The following is a 20742-nucleotide window of genomic DNA, read 5'->3' on the forward strand; positions in this document are numbered from 1 at the left end:
GATTGATACACGTCTGACAAAACTCAATTACACACACACACACACACATGAAAATGCAGGTTCAATCTCCTCAAGGAGAGGGCACAAGTCATTGCAAGGGACTTTTTAGGCTGCACATTCAGACCACTGTCCCAGAGTGAGGGGTTTGCAGAGCAAACCCGCAGTGATGTGTTACAAAGTTACAACCCACATAGTTACTGTATGGAGCAACGTCACGTGATACACTCATGTGAACACCACTATTACTATGTAATTAAGAATACTCACCACAGTCAACGGCTCTTGTCGGCGCTGCCGGAGCACCTCCTATACACCTGTCTGGTTGAGGAACCTGGACTCTCCACCTTACCCCGTTCTCATCACATTCCGTCATGGTATAATGAAAGTCATCCTAGGGGAGATGATAAAAGAAAACACAAATGTTAGTTTGAATTCTTGATATAATTGGGCAATAATTTACTATTATCAAGACCCCATGGAAAATATTCAAAGCAATTTGTGCAAAGAATGAATAAGTAATAAATAGGTACGTCCCTACAAAAATTACCTCCTCAAGAAGTGAACTACTTTTTGTTTGTGCATGTCTTGGTTCTAAGTTGTGTCTAAGTAACAGAAAAATCTATAAAAATATACATGTCACAATACCCCAGGTCTTTACAGTGCCCCTTGTCTAGACACGTACATTGAACTTACGCCTATCTGTGGGATACATATTAAACAAGACATGCAACAAACACACTGTTATACTCATATTCTATTCAATTAAAAATCTGAGTCAAAATGGTGGTAACTGTTCAGATATTCAAATCAATCATCAATGTATATATGAAAAAGCCTCAAAATGCAGTCTTCCTTTAGAAAAATGAGAAAGTTTTCAAGAGTAAATTGAATGAATATGCAGCACAGCTGCAGAACTGGGCACCATTGCGTTTTTTAAAATCCCAATCAAAATGACATGACCTCTGCCTTTGTATTTATAAACAAATATTTTTGTATAAATTATAAATTTGTTGTAATTTTGATGAGATCTTTGGCATACTTCGTGCAATACGAATTGATACAAAATAGAAATTCTGTGGAATATCCCCAAAAGATCTTGTTTCAATTTTCAGTACCTTTCTTTTTAGATGTGTACACAAAGAGTCCTTTATAATCATATACTAGTATACAAGTACATGTACATGTAGCTACCCATTAAGTGGTGGGTTATGGGGGAGGGGGCGAGAGGCTAGTATCATTATCATGTATAATAATAAATAATAATAATAAGTGCAATTTATTTTGTAGGTGCCATATCCATCTCGTTAAAAATGCTCAAGGCGCACAAGTGAAGGGAGAGCACCAAAATAACACAGAAACACAGAAATCACTGATAAAATGAGTTATAAATGTTTTGACACACTTGCATTATTTACGGATCTCTCGTGGGAGAGAATTCCATAGCGAGGGCCTTACATAGATAAATGCCCTCCCCCACACTTTGTTTTACATTTTGGAACTGAAAGACCAGTCACTGGAGCGTAGAAGCCTAGATGCACAGTGAAAAAAAAATCACTCTCAAAACAAGTTTTAATTTTTTGTGTGTAATTGTTTAAACTTTTTAAACAACTTGTTTAAAAAGTTTTAACAACAGTTGTTAGAGAGACAGCTTTAAACAACATGCTTAAAGTTTTAAACAGCATTTTTACAGTGTGGTGTGTACATTGTAGGTGTTGATGAGAGCAGTGTTGTACCACTCCTCGGTTGTATTGTGGAGCAGGGCCATGACCCGAGTATACCAGCTAAAAGAATTTTGAATTTGACATGCTCACTTTATGGGCAACCAATGAATAGTCTGCTGGGCAAACCCTTCACTCGAGTTTATCCAGGGTCTGAATGTGCAGCCTACTCATGCCTTGTGTACTGAAGGCTCTCTAGTCTGCTGGGCAAACCCTTCACTCGAGTTAAGCCAGATTCTGAATGTGCAGCCTACTCATGCCTTGTGTATATACTGAAGGCTCTTTTACTCAGGTATTTGGAACAGCAAGTTTTGTTTATGTGCTAGTCTTTGCGTGGAGGCACACTTAATGATCAAAGTTCCAATCAGGGTCTGTGCCTGCAGACTAACCAATGAACAAGCAAAGATTTAAGTGTGATATGGGTAAATTTGCTATGAAGAGTCACAATATGAGCAGCAGGATTCTGTAGTTTTTATAAACAAATAATTAGGGAGTGGAGAAGATATAAACATTTTTAAACAAGAGTGCATCGCCAAAATAAAGACAAGATGAGAATGAGATCAATGAGTTAACAATTGAGCAGAGAGAGGGTACAAAATGACCCATGCCATGGGCCATAGCAGAAGGGGAGGGGAGAAGGGCGGTATTTCTGTTTATATTCAATTGCAAAAGGAAAGAAAAGGAAAAGGGTGAAATATGATATTTTTTCCCCGAATAATATGTAAAAATCTATCACAAGCTTGGATTTTTTTAATGAAAATGTCGAAATTTTTGCTTGCTTGCTTCGCTCGCAACTTCTTATCAATTTCATGTGAAATGATGTGATATGCCAAATCGGGCCCCTCAAAATTGTTGGCTGACATTACGCCACTGAAGCAAAGGTAGAAAACTCATTTTTCATGAAATTTTTAAGATGAATTCAAGTACGGTGGTCGAGTTGTCCGATCCGGAGCCAACCCAGTTGAGTTGTTGACAGGCCATGCAATGAAAGCCTATTATTATATATTTATTGGCTAATGCAAGTATTTTACAATTCACGATATTCATCGGCCGATTGAAGTATTGATTTTTTTTAATTGGCTCATGATATCGTCGCCCTCTCTTATTTATACGCGTCTTGTAACTAGGCTATGAACAAAGAAGGAAATATGGCGACAAGACCATCTGTGAGTATCTGCTCATCTTCTTACATGATTTTTTTTTAATATTTGTATTATTTTTCGTGTAAAAATAAGGTTATAACTATTAAGTGCCTAATGGGGGGGAAATGAACTTCTTTTTCATTTATAAAATTGTGTGATAACACTAACAGATAAGTTAAAGTAGGGACAACGGTACATTCGGTATTTGCTCTATCAAAATCCCTACATACCATTGCGAGTGCGTCGAGCGCGTCCGTTGATCCTACGAAGCCCCAATAATGCATCCCTCTTGACTGATAATTTCACCCTAAATTGAGTTATTTCAGGTAGCTATGATATATTTGGCATTAAAAGGATCGGTAATTATTTGTCAGTAATTATTTAGTATTCTATATTTTCGAATGGCTTACCTCTACTTGTTCTTTGAATGGGAAAATATCGTACTTTGTCCTTGTATTCCACATGAACTGCAGAGTTTGTACGTGTATAAAGTCAATGGGGAAATTCAAAGTTTTGCACACGCGACCCGTCACCATGACGTCACCAGGATTGCGTGTGAGCGAGCTAAGTTTGATTTGGGGGCGGCGCCCTCCAAAATTTGACCAATAAAAATTCTGCATTTGCTGCATCTTTTGGGATTTTCCCTAAATTCATGTCTCAGGGACCGTCTTGGAAGTGCGTGCTGAGCTGTATAATCTTTTTGAAGGACCCACCCTATTCTACTTAAAGATATTCAATTAAAACATCTTGGGGCCCGTTTTGGGACTTTTCATTCTTAAAAAAGATGGTTTTGAGACGAAGTCTTATATCTAGATTAATTTAAGAAAACAAAATTTGTGAATTTATTGTTAAATTCTAAAATGCAAAGCAAAAACCTCCATATGACGTGTACGTGACGTAATTATCGTCATGAAGTTGAAGATCGCGCGAAGTGGTGGGAGGGGCCTATCGCGAACGGAGACCATGTATTAGTCTTGATTCAGGCAATTTTTATGATTTGTAAAGTTCGTTGAAACTCTGTAACGTTGTGAACGGATATCATCCAAATAAAATAAATGAAAATAATTTTAAAATGTGAAAGGATGAAGGCTAGCACAATCTTTCTCTTAGGAACATTCAGCCCCCCCCCCCTCCTCAGTTACAAATGTTAATCACGTGTAATCGCCGTGATACAAGGAGAGATGTTTTGGAAGGTCATGTGTGTGTGAGATATTGCACATGGCATAATGGCGGCATATACGTGTGATACAGGGAATTCTGTACAAGGATGTTTACACTTGTGTGTGAGAAGGTCTGTGACCGTGATGGTGGCATGGGAATAATGGAGTTAGAGTGGATTAAAAAACTACGTGTGTAAAGCATGGACCTGCACGTTGCAACTGTACATTCGCTCTGGGGGCTAAATCCCGGGGCTAAATTAAAATAGGGGAATCCCCGGTGTGTATAGCTTGATTAGTAATCAATTGTTAAGGCCTACTAAAGTATATTTTGTTTATTAAAAAATCTAAGAAATCAATGTTTTAATTTGCAATGTTTACGCACAATATATGTATATATGCCCTCTCACAATCACACACATTTAAGATTTTATTTTTAACAGTAACATACTGATTGTTGTAAAATTAGGATACAAAAATTACTCTACGAGATGTCAGTTATTTTTTTATTTTCTAATGTATAGGCGGAGGGGGGGGGGTTCCCTCGGTCCTGCGCCCTTGCTCTTAGCAAAAATAAATAAATGGATATTAAAAAAAAAAAAATCCTAATTGGAGAAAATTTTCCCCAAAAGGTACGTATCTCCTATCTCCTGAATTACAATAATAATTTCTGCCAAAACCTGCAAAGAATCCGTTTACACCCCCCCCCCCCAAAAAAAACCCTGAAAATTGGAGGCCATTTATATGATTGAGCGGAGAGTTGGAAAAAAAATGTTTTCGGTGAGAGACCCCCCCCCCCCCCCCCCCGCTGACTTTTGCATCCGTAATCTGTTTTTTTATGGGAACATTTTTCTAACACTTCGTCTATCATGCCCTGTCATGAGTGAAAATATAGTTCAAACAGGGATATGCAATATCCCTGGTTCAAACATGGACATTTTAAAGCGTTGACAAAAAGTGACAAAAAATTCACGCTATATGGGGCTTTTATACCAATGTAACCCGATATATATGTAAATAAATTAGGTATCCAATGCGACTGTCAAATTGAATTTACATCTGATTTCAAGGGATCGATGTGCCATAGGCCTATATTGATTTTTTTTACACGGGGAGGGGGCCTACATAGCTCGTTTACATTTCTCGATTTGACTCCTTTTTCCGCCATGAGTCTCAACTTCCTACATGGGATATTATGGAGGATCGATGGGGTGGCCCTTAATTACCCCTTCTATATAGCTATCCCAGTAGGGGTCAGGGGTTGGATTCTGAATTAGGGTGGGGGTAAGGGTATCATCATGTAACAACGATCAGACGAGAATACTCACTTGTTAATTATTATATGAAAAGAGTTGCCCCCTCCTTCGGTGTCCCTGGTCGGTGCCGGTGAGTTTTCCAAAAGAAAAATATTCTGAAGTTTGCTATGGGGAACTCTTCGTCAATTTTGAGATATGACATTATTTCACTTATTTCACAAGTCATAATCATGAACATAATACAAACAAATATTACATCAGAAGAATTAACATGACGTACAAATCAGACATGGCATCATTTATTTAAATTGAATAATACGGCGAATAGAAACATGAGGGAACCTGCATTAAAAAGCAACGTTTTAATTCTTCAGTCTGCAGGATCCAAAAAAATATGAACTCTTCATGCAGGACAGCACAATAAAAATGATAATTTGATTACGTAAAGAAATGCCAAAAATATCACAACTGTAAAGAAAGTAATTTACATGGACTTTTTCGGAATAAGGAGGGTGTGAAAGAATAAGTTGTTTCTGTGAAGTTGCCGCGGTGTATACTTCAAAAGATCAATGCAGAAGGGTGTTGACAACAAAAAGAAAGTAATTTACATGGATTTTTCGGAATAAGGAGGGTGTGAAAGAATTTGTTTCTGTGAAGTTGCCGCGGTGTTGACAGACATGAAACAGCCTGTCCGATAAGGTCTTGGAAGCCAGACATTCCGTCGTCTTCGGTGGGAACATTTCATGAGATAAAATGAGTCATGTTTTTTTTTTGCGTTTTCACTTCTGATTGGGTCAAAGCATTCATGTGCTGACCAGTGAAAAGCACCCCTTTCCATTGATCTTTTGAATGATCCCATGATGGGTTAGTGCGTTCTAGCCTGAATTATATAACACGAGAATACCCCCATGCAGGGATCCCTGAGCTGGTTGTACCCCTGCCTTTCCGGTCCAGGGAATACTCCAGATGGACGAGGGCATTTACCACATCAGGTAAGAATCATCCATTACAATTCATAATTTTATTTTCCACTGCGGAAATTTTCAAACCTTATTAATGTATTTTTATGTTATAGAGAGAGAAATCGAAATAAACATCCCTAAACCTCACTTAAATTATTTTAAATTGCAGTATATACAAATATTAATTTTAAATGTTCTTAATAACTTGATTCTTTTCCATGAAAATTTTTTTTTTTCATACACGGACCCACCCTTTCTAAAAAAAAAAAAAAGGGAAGATACGTCCCGGTTTACGTCGTTATATATAGGCCTATGTACAGAGATAAGATCACTGGCTTTTACCGTTATCTGAGATTTTTTTTAAATCATGTACATATATAAAATAAAAAAGAATATATAGGGGGGCGCCGAACCCAAATTCCCAACAATTAACTTAAACTTTTCCTTCAACCCTGCATGATGTCACTCAACACCCCCTCCCCACTCCCCCCCCCCCAAAAAAAAAAAGATAGCAGTTACCGAGGAAAAAAACATTCATGAGCAAGGTCGACATCCCGTCCTTTTCGTAAGTGGGAACAATTTCACGGGAGAATGCTAATGGTAGAGACTGGGAGGTAGTTTTATTTTTTCTTGGGGGGGAGGTAAGGCGACTTAATCAGATCGATAAAAATATCATAACTGTCTCTACCCCCCCTCCCCCCCCCCTCTTTCCTTATTTTTACGAGCGTGTAACACCTCAGTCACATTTTGATCTGATTTACGGCGGCCGTACGGTGGTCGAACACAGCCGTTTTATTCATTTCTATTCAAACTATTAGTAACCAACCCACCTAGTATGATATAGCTATTTTTTAAAATCTTTAAAACGGCTTTTTTTTTTTATTTACCATTCTGCCACCATAGAGCAAATGTGACTGTAGTGTATCTGATATAAAAAGGAAACACTTAATTACAGGAAATAACAGAAAAGGAAGAGGAACAAAAATAACCTATATAAATCCAAACAACTGACTCTTTTCCTCCATAATGTCCCTTAACGCCCCCACTCCCAAAACAGAGCTCCCTGTCCCTACCAGAGCATTCTCTATAGCGTATTTCTTTGTTCCGTACGAAGAGGGGGGGGGGGGAGAAAAAGAAATATGAGAACATCGAGTAAGGTCGACATTCAGTGGGAACAATTAAAGGTGAACATATTCTCGTGGGAGAATGATCTGGTAAGGAGAGCTAGGTGTGTTTTTTTTTCTGGGGGCGGTAATTAAGATCGAAAAATGAAAAATAAATAATCATCACTATTTTGACTTGGTCTTCACCCCCCCAAGAAAAAAAATTGGGGGGGGGGTAGGTATAAAAAATTTAAGGGGGTTGAGTTGAGCCCCTGTTACCCCCCCCCCTCCCCCGCGTACGCCACTGGAGCCTACAACAGGCCTCTACCTCGGTCACATTTGTTTATACGACGGCCGTTTTATTCATTTTTATTCAAACCACGGAGCTATTTAAAATGTTAAGACGGGCGTTTTTTTTTTTACTCGTCGGACGGCCTTTGCATGAGCAAATGTTCCGAGGTAGTAGGTTGCCAAAATTAAGAGACAGAGCTCATGACATGATTATCAGTTCGATGAATTAGATGTCAAATATCACCATACTCTAGATCAAATTTAAAGTAACTTAGTAAGGAATCAAATCATAACAATGCAACAATAATCTAACGATCAAAATATCTGCATTCTGCTCTTCTTCGAGCTTGATGACTTCACAACTAAATGGCACACAAGCAATATCTGAAAACAATTTAAATACTACTTTTCCCTCTCTGTTTTCTCTCATTTCCTTGACTCACTCACGCTTTCTTTCTGTTCTATCAATGTTCGATGGACGTACATTAAAAGTGACTTAACTGGGTGGAAATATTTCGGGACCGAGATCATTTATTGAATAACGGCGCGGGACAGCGACGTCTTTTACAAGACTATATTTTGGGGTCATCGGACTTACGCGATGCGCCAGCGATCACCTGATATTTTCGCGCAGCTGTCTCCGTCCCAAACTGTCTCAAACTGGCCGCAAAGCCTTATTGACACAAAGCAGCGCGGACGGAGTCAATGGGGAAATTGAACGTTTTGGGCCAAGTTTGAACCCTTTTTTTCTAATTTCATTTACATGTTGGAATAACAAGACTTGTCTGAATGGATTAGTACCACTTATTTTAATCAAGTAAGTGATTTTAATATTATAAAACGAAGGAGATTTTTTTTTTTTTGTCTTCATTGGGGTCCCTAGGCCTAGTTAAAGTAAACAAATCTGTGAAATCAAGTATTTTGGAGCAACATTGTTGTCTCCAACTCCAAGTCCAAAATACTCGCCTGTGTGTGGGCCTATGCTATGCCGCCCAAGGGGAGTAAGCCTACGTTACGTATAGTAGAAATAATTTTACTCCCCAGAAGCCTCCAGGCTACCCTCCCCCCCCCCCCCCCCCCCCCCCGCTCTCCGGGAGACTAACCCGTTAAAAGTCAATAATAGTCGCAACACGTACCGGTTGGCAGGTCGGCAGCGAAGGCTGCGTTGACGGGGATGGCTCGCCGGAGTCTTCACCTCCTTCGGCGAAACCTTTTCCAGCTGTTCCCAGTAGAACTATCGTCGTGCAAACACACGATAAAGCAACGTACCACAGCCACAAATGCATCTTGTTCCTCATCATCTGTCCAGCATTAGCAAATGAATTATTCTGGTTTAAAAGAATTATTATCGAATCTAATGGTGAGATACAAGTATATTTTCGAATCAGTAAAATTCATGCCAGCAGCAGGGCCAGAGGCGACAGAATAGAATTAATTGCGGCAGATAATACGCGCGAGAGATCGTACGTACGTACACGTGTACTTAGGTACGGTATAACAAGAATATAGCGCAAATTATACGAGATGCGTGTGCGATGAAACAATTGATGTATTGGAAATGCGTCGTAATGTCCCATATCTGCGCTAGGTAATCATTGTCTCCCTTCTCCATCACAATCATGTGCCCCTCCCCTCCCTGGCCTGCCCTATTCCACTAAGCCCTAAGCACTGTGTGCGTTTTTTTCCCGTGAGCAGGGGAGGGAGAGGGGGGGGGGGGGGATCTCTGACCGAGAAAAAAAATCATACATGGGCGTCATGTGGCCTGGGCAGGGCCTGGGTATAGAGAGGGGGCGGCTGTTGTGGGGCCCGTGGGCAGGCGCGTAGCCAGGGGGGGGGGGGCGGTGGGGGCGGTCGCCCCCCAAAAAAGAAAAAAAAGAAGGGAAAAAGAGAGGAGAAAATGAAAAGGGAAGGGAGGAAAGGGAAGAAAGGTAGCTTTGTGGGTTTTTTCTTCTTTTTATTCTTTGTTTTTTTTTCTCAAAAGAGAAAGTCCTTCACTCTTGCTCTAAATGTATATATGAATTTTGCTTCCGCGCTGCGCGCGGTTAAATGACAATACTGAAGTTCTCCATTGTTTCCCAACACGGTTTTTCCACCTCAGCTATATGTGTTTCTTGCCAGTTAAAGTTTAAATGTATACATTAGGGCATGGAATTAGAGTAAGTTTAGGCCGAAGTATATGAAGTTATCTTTTTTTTTAATTGATCGCGCAACTTCTGGTCTGGTCGGTTCCGGGCGTGTAAAATCTTTATATAAATTTCTGCCGTCACCTCCATAAGTCAACTTCTCCCGCTTTTCAGCTCATTACTAAACAACCATAATTTTGGGACAAACAGGTACCTCATTTTAAAAGAGGAAGGTATAAAATTCGTGTCGTATTAAATAAAAAAGTACAATATTTTTTTTATCAAATTCTATTAAACTTCATATCATTTCTCTGCACATTCATTTCCTGTCCTGTTTTGCGCCCTCAGTTTGAAATTTTGAATGACACTTAAGTTTCTTTATAATTCAAAATGAAACGCTTCAGGATAAGTCAAAGAATTAGGCATCCTTTTTTATATAATTTCAATAAATCACAGAAGTTTCAACTTTTTGTGCACTATTTTCCTTGTAATGAAGTTCAGCTAGACGGGGCGGGGCGTGGAAGGAGGGATCTGAAGGAGAAGTAAATTTTAGACTGAGGCCTATACTTATTATTTTTTTGTGTGGGGTGTGCGCCGAATGTGCGGGTGTGGCACTCACTTTTATCTCTTTTTTTACTTTCTGCATGATAGGCCCCCGGGGGCCACTTCCATTGACAAGTGGATACCATACGCGACCATGGGGTCTCGAAAAGCACCCTAAACACGTATTTTCCATATTCTGAAAATGCACCCCTTAACAAGTATTGGCGTGTGAAACCCTATCCTTAACAAGTATTGGAAACGATCGAAACAATACTCTTGGCAAGTATTCCCTAAATTGACCCCCTAAACAAGTACAAGTATTTTAATAGTTATGTCGTACGGACGTCGGTTTCACCTTTACCTACATCATTGGGTTTAGTACGGCCCCACCTCCCACACCTCGCGCAAATCTTCCTCTAAACACGTAGTGTTGACTGTTTGGGCAAAAGTACATCCTTTATAAAATATTTTTTATACCCTCGCAAATTTGACCCTAAACACGTAGCTTTCTTAGCGAAATAGATACCCTTTTTTCATTATTTTTGTGTTTTTGACACACTTATTACGTTACGTACGTAATGTGCCCTATCTTGAAAAAGACATCCTTTTTACGTGTTTTTTTGGTCGCGCATGGTATCCACTCGTCAATGTAAGTGGCCCCCCGGGGATAGGCCTATTTCTTAATATTTATTTCAGAGAAATGTAAACATCGAATGGACCAGATGAATTGATTTATCACTTTTTATATAGGCCTACGTGTTTATGATTTACATATTTTACTGGTAACTTGAACACAATTTATATAAAGCTATTTGTATATGAAGTTATTTGTCATTTTATGTTTGTACACTGTTAAAAATAATGTAAACAACGCTGGGGCCGATTGCACGAAAGGGTCTTTCCAAGGACCGTCTTTCGTGTCGCCCATCTTTTATGATGCGCTGTATGCGGGATATTTCTGAACTGTATGATAAACAAATAAAGTTTGTTAGCTAGCATTTAAACCAATTTGTATACAATTTCATGATATATCACATCATTTTATAAACAAAAATTTTGTTTACTTTAACGGATGAATAAAATATGTTTGCAGGTAATTTATTTAAAATGCGTTTCACATGGCGCATCATAATAAAATGGGCGACACGAAAGACGGTTCTTGCCCGGTTCTTGCAAAGACCCTTTCGTGCAATCGGCCCTTTTTTACTATGTGAATCGCACAGTAGTTGTTTAAACAGTTTAAACAAGTTTTTAAAATCTTAAACAATCATGCTTAAATTATTGATAATCAAATATTATTTAAACTTTGTTGTTTAAGATTTTAAACACGTGTTTAAAATGTTTAAACAAATACTGCGCGATTCACATAGTAAAGTGCGTCATTGTTTAAATAGTTTTTTTAACAGCTAGTGTATTAGTACATGCTGTTTGTAAATGCTCCTGGATTAAGAATCTACTTTAAAACAACCATAACACAAAAACAATTAGTTGATTAGTTGATCGGAAAAAAGGGGCCCCACTCCCGGTTCTGCGGCCCCTTTTGGGGTTCAGTTGGGGACTGGTCTGCCGAGTCCAAAAGAAGAAGAAGGAAGAGGAAGAAGAAGAAGAAGAAGGAAAAGGAAGAAGAAGAAGAAGAAGACGAAGAAGAAGGAAGAAGAAGAAGGAAGAAGAAGGAAAAGAAGAAGAAAAAGAAAAAGAAGAAGAAGAAGGAGGAGGAGGAGAAGAATAAAAAGAAGAAAAAATAAAGAAAAGGTGGAAATAGGGGGAAAAACAAAAATAAAGATAGAAAACAGATCCAGGTGGCTGGAGGCACAGGACAAACTTTCAATTGAATCCCCATTGAATATCCAAATTGAATACCGATTGAATACCAATTGGCAATTGGTTTACATTTATTGAGTTTTCCAACATGCAGAGACTGTAATAATTTATAAACTATGAGCTTTATATGAATGATCATGTACATTTCTTTGTAAAATCGTTGCAAATTATTTATTACTATATCGATTCACTCAACTATATTTCCACGACTGTCACTGAATGAAATAAAGTAATATAGCTCCCTCTACTTTTAGTGTTTTATCAATGATGAAGCGATTTCTAATATCAACATAGTACATATTTTATACCGAAAATTTCCTTTATGATAACTTTCGTTTATATAAAAAATATATGTTTGTCATTATTTTATTTAACAATATGTCTTTTATTCACCTAGGCCATTTGCCATAGGGATTTTGTCAGTTTAATTTCATTTCGATGAACACCATTGATGATGATCATATTGTAACTTTTTTGTTTTCATCATGGCATTGTGAAAAACAGTTTTTGCTTCTATTTTGCAATATGATAAAAATAAAACACATGAGAGGGTCGCGAGTTATAATCGCTATAGATCTAGAAGAGGGTAGCCAGTCATATCAAGAGGTCATACAAATACAAAGGGTTCATTTATCATTAGGGCCACTTATTCATAAATGCATTAGAGGGTCATTGTCACAAGTAAAGAGTCGGTAGTAAGAGAGGGTCGCCATGCAGTGATAATAGCAAAGAGGCCCGAGAAGAGGGTCGCAAGTCATAAACGAAAGATATTTTTTCTCATAATAAATGATATGTAGACCTTTAAAGTAGAAAGCATAATATTGAATTCTTGAACAGAATAAGTATAGGCCTATCACTGAACAAAATAATGCGGGCCGCAGCGTGAACAGATTCTAAAAATATATTTGATCTGGAAACCGGATGTGTATAGGCAGTGTTTGAATTTCAAAATGAAAAGTCTGTTTCTAAACATTATCATGCGAGCGCCATAGATGTTGTTGATATACTGACCTGAAAAAAACCCTACATATTTTGAGCGCATTTGTAATCGTGGGGGATAAAAACAACTTATCTCATTAAAAATGATGCAAGCTAGTGCAGAGCGCAAGCTAAAACTTTATGGGTTGTTGACTCGACAGAAAAAGATTTATTGGGAGCATAAAAAAACGGTTGTAGGCGTGCAGTGGAAGTTGGCCTCAGTTAAAATTAAACACTTGTTTAAACTGTTTAAGCATTGTTTTTAACAACGTTTTTACTGTGTTTTAAGCGTCATGTAATCCTCATGACTCGGATATGTATCTCACTGAACGGACAATGAAAGCGCGAAGCGCTAACGGATTTTTATAAATTTTGTTATAGGGCCTATATACCTGAAAGATTATTGCTATTTGGCAGTAATAATTTTTATTCATCACCTTTCTTCCTATTTCAAATTTCTTGCTCCTCTTTTTTGTTTATCCCTTGGCTCATTTTCTTCCTTTTCGCTTCTCTCCATTGGCGTATGAATCAGGGATTTGTTTTATTTGGTTTTGCACAGCCAGGTCCGCAGCCGTTCAAACCCCATTGTTAACCCATTTCTTTCAATTCCCCTTCCTAACCTAAACTTGGTCCAAAAGGAGGGCTATATTAATAACCGATATTTCTTCCCTTTCGACTAATGCCATTTTCCTTTTCCTCTTAAATATTTCTCTCTTTATTCTCGTTATACCTCCTATTCATTTTCCTTTCTATAATAATTTTTTTTTATGGAGAGGCAATCGCAACAGCGTGCCGTGGATGGAAACCGTTTTGACCCCGGACCCATTTTTATTTCTTTCTCCCTTCTTTGTGTGAGGCCCACTGGCCGATCTACGGGGGGGGGGGGGGGGTGGGGCACAGCCGGCCCGTGCCCCCCCCCCCTTGAGAGGCACAATTAAAATTTGTAAACAAGTCGTTAAAACACAAGAACACAACGGGGACGGACCCCCCCTAAATTTGCTGTTGAAACCTTTTTTTTTTATTGTCAATTTTGTTTCCTGCGACCCCCCTAAATTCAGGTGGACCCCCCTAAAATTTTTGTGGTCTCCCCCCTAAAATTTTGGTTGACTAACTTTTTTTTTTGCTTGCTTGTCCAATTTTTTACCTAGCTGTGTCCGTCCCAAAATTTCAGGTGAACCCCCCCTAAATTTTTTGGCTTCCGCCGCCAATGACGAAATGTACCAAACATTTTTGGTTGAAAACCTTTTTTTTAAATTTTGGCTTGTCAAATTTTTCCTTGGGAAAATGGGGCCCCTTTTGGAAAATCCTGGATCCGCCCCTAATGGGGCCCATGGCCCTCAAGTCCTCCCCCCCATATCTGTACGCCAATAAATGGAGGGTCCCATGTAAAAGGAGAATAATCATTTGCACTGACGTCAATTTTAATGAGTAGTGTGAACTGCCCCCGATATAAATTTAGTTGTCCAACGTACCGCGCGTCTCAATCTTTATTTTGAAAGCAGAAACACATTGCTTAGGGTCACAGCCCGAGTTTGAGCGGTAATCGGTGGGGGATGGGGGGGGGGGGGGGGGGGGGGGTGGGGCAAAATGAAAATTTAAAGTGGATTTTCAAATATATGCAGTTTAGAGTGCCCTAGAATAATCCCTCTTTTTTCAGTGTAAAGGTGGCCCCAGTGTCAATGATTAGCTCCCATCCTTATCTAAGCGTTACGTAACAAATCTCATAAATGTGTTTCAAATAATGACTTCTTTAACGATTTCATAACTTTGATTATATTTCTCATTGTAAAATTATAATTATTATGTTTAGTCTTAAATGTAATGAAAGTCAAAATTGTCCACTTTTGATGTAAAAAAAAAAATATTGTAGGCAATGCCTATATACTAGGCATGATCATAATTTTTATTAACGCTTTCAAGTTTGAAAGTAAAAATCCAAACTATTTCCCGAATCGCCAATTCTTCCGCCATCTATCGGCAGCATTGCTGTTGTCACGGGCGACAACTAACGCAAATAATGGGCTGGGCATGCATGCATTGTTTACATTCGTTGCATGTGTACATACACGCGGAATCAAGCACTGCACTTGTTAATGTTTTCGCGACAACTCTCATAATACACGGATCCCGTCGGCCAGCCAACAGCACACCAGCTTTATAAAGTACTCTCGATCTACTTCTTTCATCAGTAGCTTATTATTTATTTCAAATTTAATAGGGAAATAATCAACAATAATCATGAATAACATCGAAATGTCAAACAGGAATCCTCATCCTTTCCCGACGTTGGAGAATGACACAAACTTTTTCGGTCCAAACACAACACAGGTGAGTAAAAAAATTAGGGTGGTAATATTGTGATCCATTTTATATCAGATAAATATATATATCCGTTAAAATCAGTGAAATAAATTACCCTTAAAATCTCTCCAAATTGGTATTCTGAGAACATTTTTATCTTCATTTTATCTCTGTAAGATCACCTATTTTTTAATCAAGATCCAATGAGAAACGCGCTTTTAAAGTTTTAACTCACTCGACTAAGTCTAAGACGTCTCTACCAATCTGCCCTATTTCCAATCCATAAGGGGCTCATATAATTGGTAAGAATGGTGAATAAAAGAGTTGTAAATTCATATTTTCAGTTGAGAGTCACCAGTTATCTATTGCCAATGTTTGACTTTGACTACGTTAACTATTATTAATAGTATTAGGCCCTAACTAATAGTGTAATAATTTTTTTACTACAGAAAATGCCATATGGTGAACCAACACATATAGCACAAACAAAAGATCCTTGGATGAGACTCAACTCAACATGTACGCTAGCTAGTTCAAGACGGGAAGTTTATCATCATGATCCTCAGGTAACTTTACCATTCCTCTAATAAAATTTAGGTTAAAACGGGTGGTAATGTTTAAATATCTGGACTACTTTATAAGTGTTTTAATTGCTTCTTTCATCATGTTCATCTTGGAAATATGATTTGAAAAAGAGTTTGGTTTCATGAAGTCCAGTGATGTGTGAATTTGTATGTACGCTTGCATCCTTTTATAATGAAATAAAAGGTACCATTCACAAATTATAATTATAGTCATGATAAAGGATTTTTATATCACAAATGGGTTACTACCAATTTCCATGTTGCGTAAAAGCAGGTAGGCCTACCGTATTAAAAGGAATAAGGTATGCAAGGAGCAAATGAAAGTGAAGATCATACCTGCAATGTCAATCTGAGAGAGCCAGAAACGTAAAGTTCAACATTGTTCCGAATTAAATTAAAAGTTTTCTAGCAAGGCAAGCCTCAATTTTAGTTATAAGTGTAATATATATGTACTCCTTTTATTTGTCTTTTTTTTTTTTTTTTTTTTTTTGGGGGGGGGGGTGTATTTGTACCGTAATTACTTGAAAATATGTGATCATATGAATAAAAAAAATCATGAAAATTCCATTAACGTTTTGTTTTTATTATCTTGTCTCTGAATAGGCTCCTAGAGATAGTTTGGATTTCATCCTCAAGGCAAACTACGACCATCACGGTGAGCTACTCAAATCCAGATCAGAAACACTCATGCAACCTGAAACAATCGGCACCAATCATGGGTAAGATATGTTCTGGTTTTTTGTTGATGACTTAACATCTTATTTAATGTGCACAGGTGCTATTCACACCTACAAAATCACAATAAATTGTTTCTTTTAGCCAATGTTAATTTAAAGTAAAGAACTTGTAATAGCCCACACAACTTTCACACCCTCCATTTGCAATAATTTGTTTGTATCTCGTGTTAAAGCATACAACTTGTTAAATCTGAAAATACCCACAATTTTATTGCAGGCTCATAATAATGTACTAGAAAACTTGTTGGGCTCAGTTAAGTTCAAATAAAGTATTTGTTATTTCTATACTCGGGTATATGAAACATTCTTTGGTCCAGTGTTGTCCTCCCCCTATCTCATAGCTGAGGCGCACTCACTGGCAAGTTTCAAGTTTACTGAAAAATTCAGTGAAGTCTGTAGTTTTGGTTGTTACTATGGTAACTGTCATTGAATGACAACAATTAGCAGTGCGTGATTGACAACTGTCATGAATTACCACTTGTGATATTTCAACAAAGACAAACTGACTCAGCAGGATGTTAAATGTCCTTCAATGACCCCACATCAATTATTCCACTTGAAGATGTCAAGTTCATAAGTTCTTTCACCAGAGTATTTTATGTCCCTGCAGTCCAGTGCCCTTCAATGTTTTCTATTGATTATTTCTAAAGCTTAGAACAAGATTAAATGCGCTGTATGAAAAGAGTCTCTGCTTATTGTTTCTTTATGGTAGAGCCTTTTGAGCCCCAGTTAATAGGCCTGAGTAGACTTACATGTACATGTATTGATGCTCAGAAGATCTTGAACTTGATGAAGTAATAGTTTGTCTATTCACGTAATCTAATTATCATGGCAGGATATTGGGACAACATCTAAAATCATTGGCCCGTATTCTGAAGTCGGGTTTGATTTAAACTCTGGTCTAAAGTTGTGGTTTAACTATGGACAGTCAATTGTGACATAAATCTTTAACAGTAGAGGTTCAATTTATCAGCTCATTTGACATACAAATTATTCTCATTTTTCTGGGAATGACAAATAAGATACCGTCTGTACCATTAAGGAGTTAGAAGCACGGAAACATCAATGTAAACCAAACTTTGTTATCTTTGGCCTTCCATAATTTCAGCACAGAGTTAGACCATGGTTTAACTTAAACTGGACATCAAAATATGACCCAAAATTGACAATATACACTTGTTGCTTGTATTATTAACTCTAAACTTTTTTTTTTTTTTTGACAGTCGTATCCTGAAAAATCGAGAGGTAGAAAAGGAGGCCGAGCCCATGTCACCCACTGGCAAGCTCAAGATCGTCAGTGTTCACATCCCCAAGAAAGAAAGCATCCACAGCGTGAAAGGGGCCATCGAAAGCCACCATACCCCGGCTACGAACCAAGGATTTATAAGGAAACACGATGGTGGTTTTTACTTATGAGAACCTAGCATGAAGCAAACTTTACTGTATATATATACACAAAGTACCGGTCTGCTTAATAATTTTGTCCAACTTCTTTCAGATATAATTGAGATTAAGAGGTGTTGCATCAGTATCATTGCTTTTGCTTGTCAACCTTGTGGTGAGCCAACTGCGCCTACATGCAGCAAAAAATGTTTAATTTCTCTTCATGCGTTCATAGGATTGGTTTTACTCTTATATGCATAAATAAACCATCAAGATCATGTTTCAGACCAGTGGATTTATGATTCTGAAAATCAATTTAATATTTGGCTGTGACGCTGGTATTCAAGAAAGCATGTTTGGGGGAAAACGTTGGAAAAGACTGGCAATATAATGGGTTGGTGTTATAATGTCCAAAATGGAATGAGTATAATTCTTGTTGAGATCATTGTTTCAGTTCACTTCTATTATTTCTTTATCTAAAATTATGTGACCTGATGCATAGTGCCTTTGTATGTGGAGAGGCTCTTTTAAATCCGTCCGTATATCACATCACAGTATACATGTAGATCTATTTCTTTACCCACTTTGACATAAATACATGTATCTTATTCGGTATTTCGGACTTTTGTCATTTTCGATTCTGTTGGCATGTTAACACAACAAAAGTGCTATTTTATTGTTTTTAAATGAAAGCTATGCAAACTGCTTTTACTGATATAATCGTGTATTTTAATTACTTATTTTTATAGGCAGATAAAATAATTTTCATACACATCTCTATATAAACCGATATTTGTGAATGTAAACCTTGGATCATGATATGTAATTAAACCATGTACAGAAACTGTATAGCAATATGTGAGTAATTAAAGTCAGAAATATGAAATATAATGCAGGCTTCATTCATATTTATGCCTTGGTGCCAAGAGAGCGAGGGAGAGAGAGAGAGAGAGGGAAATATAAATAGAGGTAGGGGGGGGGGGCTCAAGGGCGGTATGAACTTGTGAAGAAGAAAAAAATACATATGTGGACAAGAAGAGTCCTTATTTAAACATAAATTTGACTGAAAGGGAAAGGTAGAGAGATGGGGGGGGGGGGAGTAAATGTGTTCTTTTGAAATATATGTAGTCAAACCTGTCCTTAGTGGCCACCAAAATGGTTTCCTGTTTGAAAGGAATATTTGTTATTGAACCTGTCTATAAGGCCGCCTGCCAACAGTGGCAATTTCCCTTAGAGGCCTTTCACAGACGGGTCGAATAAAACAATCCCATGGACTACATGAAGCATTTCACCAGTCATTAATACTTGTATTGTTTGACTTGATTTTATTAGAAATATGTTTCAGCAAAGGCTGAAATGTTACATTTACTGACATACTGCAAAATAGCAATTACTGTGGACTGAAATTTACTACAGTTAAGACAAATTTTATCACCAAATTCTGAATAATTTATATCAAATATTTACATTTTAAAATCTTGACAACTGACAGTTAACAGAATAACAAGAAATAGTAAATTAAATTACTTTTGTATACCTACATGACATGAATTTGTTAAAAGTAGTTCAGATTAAAGCCTTTAAAGGTAAATGCTAGTTTTGGTAACGATATCAAAATGAGTTCGTACAGGATCCAATGAAATGACCACCAAAGTGTCTGTTTGTATAAATAAAACGCATGTGCCAAAGGATTCTGGAAGAAATTGTGTAATTGCTGAGAAATCAGCAAATAAGCACAGGATTCGCTCAAAGCAATAATTATACACTGTCCCACGTGCGCTTATCTGTGTTGGGGAAGTTCAGTCTGAAAATTTTCAGCGTAGATTTCAAGATTTCGCAAAGTTCATTTTATGTAACTGTACCAGGTCTAGATCCTTGATGATATACTGATAATTAAGCCTGGTTTTACAGACTTTCTCATGAAATCAGTGTTTACTGCAACTACTGGAATTTCTCTTTAACTGGAGTTAAATTCCTTATAACTCATGAAGAAAATGTTATCATCACATCTACTGATTTTTACCATTATGATGATGTGATATGGTATCATATATCAAATTATAGCTTGATTTAAAAAAAAGGTGCTTTTTGGTCCAAAAAGATCTTTTACTATTTGGTTAAAATATGTTCAATGCTAATTTTGGATTAAGACCGGGGTCCAATTTCATAAAGACTTGTAAAAACAAATACAAATTTCAATAAAAAAAATTGATCAGCCAATCAGATTGGAAGATTTCAGTAGCTTTTAACTGTAAATTGCAATTTTTTTTTATTCTAACAAGTTTTATGAGACAGAGCCTTTTACCTGAGACAATCTCCCATATCCATGATTATACCATGTAAATGAAATGAGGTACTTCAGGGTCCCGTCTTACAAAGAGTTACAACTGATCCGATCAATCGCAATTCTGTGGAAATCCATCAATGTAATGATATTTTCTACAAGATATTCAAACAATGTCATTTGTAAACAAAGAGAAGCACACTGAATTTTCAAGAAAACAAGGAATGCATGCATGGTTAGAGAATATTTTGAACAAACATGCATTTGAGGTGTTGATGTTGCTGGCTTTCCATAGTTGTGGTTGATTGGATCAATCGCAACTCTTTGTAAGACAGGACCCTGATTTGTATATCCATAAA

General features: G+C 37.5%; 2 protein-coding genes across 4 annotated transcripts in view; one reads left to right on the top strand and one right to left on the bottom strand.

The window, feature by feature from the left end:
• LOC129257818 (endosome/lysosome-associated apoptosis and autophagy regulator family member 2-like) overlaps nucleotides 1-9089 on the bottom strand; it is a 49614-nt gene extending 40525 nt beyond the window's left edge. For all 3 annotated transcript variants that reach the window (XM_054896226.2, XM_054896225.2, XM_054896227.2), the window contains exons 1-2: nucleotides 8766-9089; nucleotides 268-391 (exon numbers count right to left, since the gene is read on the bottom strand). In XM_054896226.2, the coding sequence (XP_054752201.2) occupies nucleotides 268-391; nucleotides 8766-8930 (289 nt within the window). In that variant the 5' untranslated portion in view covers nucleotides 8931-9089. The remainder of the gene's footprint in view (nucleotides 1-267; nucleotides 392-8765) is intronic.
• A 6005-nt stretch (nucleotides 9090-15094) lies between these two features.
• Nucleotides 15095-18990, top strand: LOC129257817 (protein CFAP276-like). Its single transcript, XM_054896224.2, has 4 exons — nucleotides 15095-15422; nucleotides 15845-15961; nucleotides 16583-16698; nucleotides 17940-18990. Exons 1-4 carry the CDS (start codon nucleotides 15333-15335, stop codon nucleotides 18130-18132), a joined length of 516 nt encoding a protein of 171 aa, XP_054752199.1. The 5' UTR covers nucleotides 15095-15332; the 3' UTR covers nucleotides 18133-18990.
• Nucleotides 18991-20742: the final 1752 nt, after the last annotated feature.

This window comes from Lytechinus pictus, chromosome 3 (genome assembly GCF_037042905.1).
Source record: "Lytechinus pictus isolate F3 Inbred chromosome 3, Lp3.0, whole genome shotgun sequence".
NCBI lineage: Eukaryota > Metazoa > Echinodermata > Echinoidea > Temnopleuroida > Toxopneustidae > Lytechinus > Lytechinus pictus.

Bases quoted from the DNA above. Each gene is read 5' to 3' on its own strand.
- LOC129257817 (XM_054896224.2), top strand. From the start codon at position 15,333: ATGAATAACATCGAAATGTCAAACAGGAATCCTCATCCTTTCCCGACG. The intron at 15,423-15,844 runs GTGAGTAAAAAA...TTTTTACTACAG, and splicing joins TCGGTCCAAACACAACACAG to AAAATGCCATATGGTGAACC. The intron at 16,699-17,939 runs GTAAGATATGTT...TTTTTTTGACAG, and splicing joins ACAATCGGCACCAATCATGG to TCGTATCCTGAAAAATCGAG.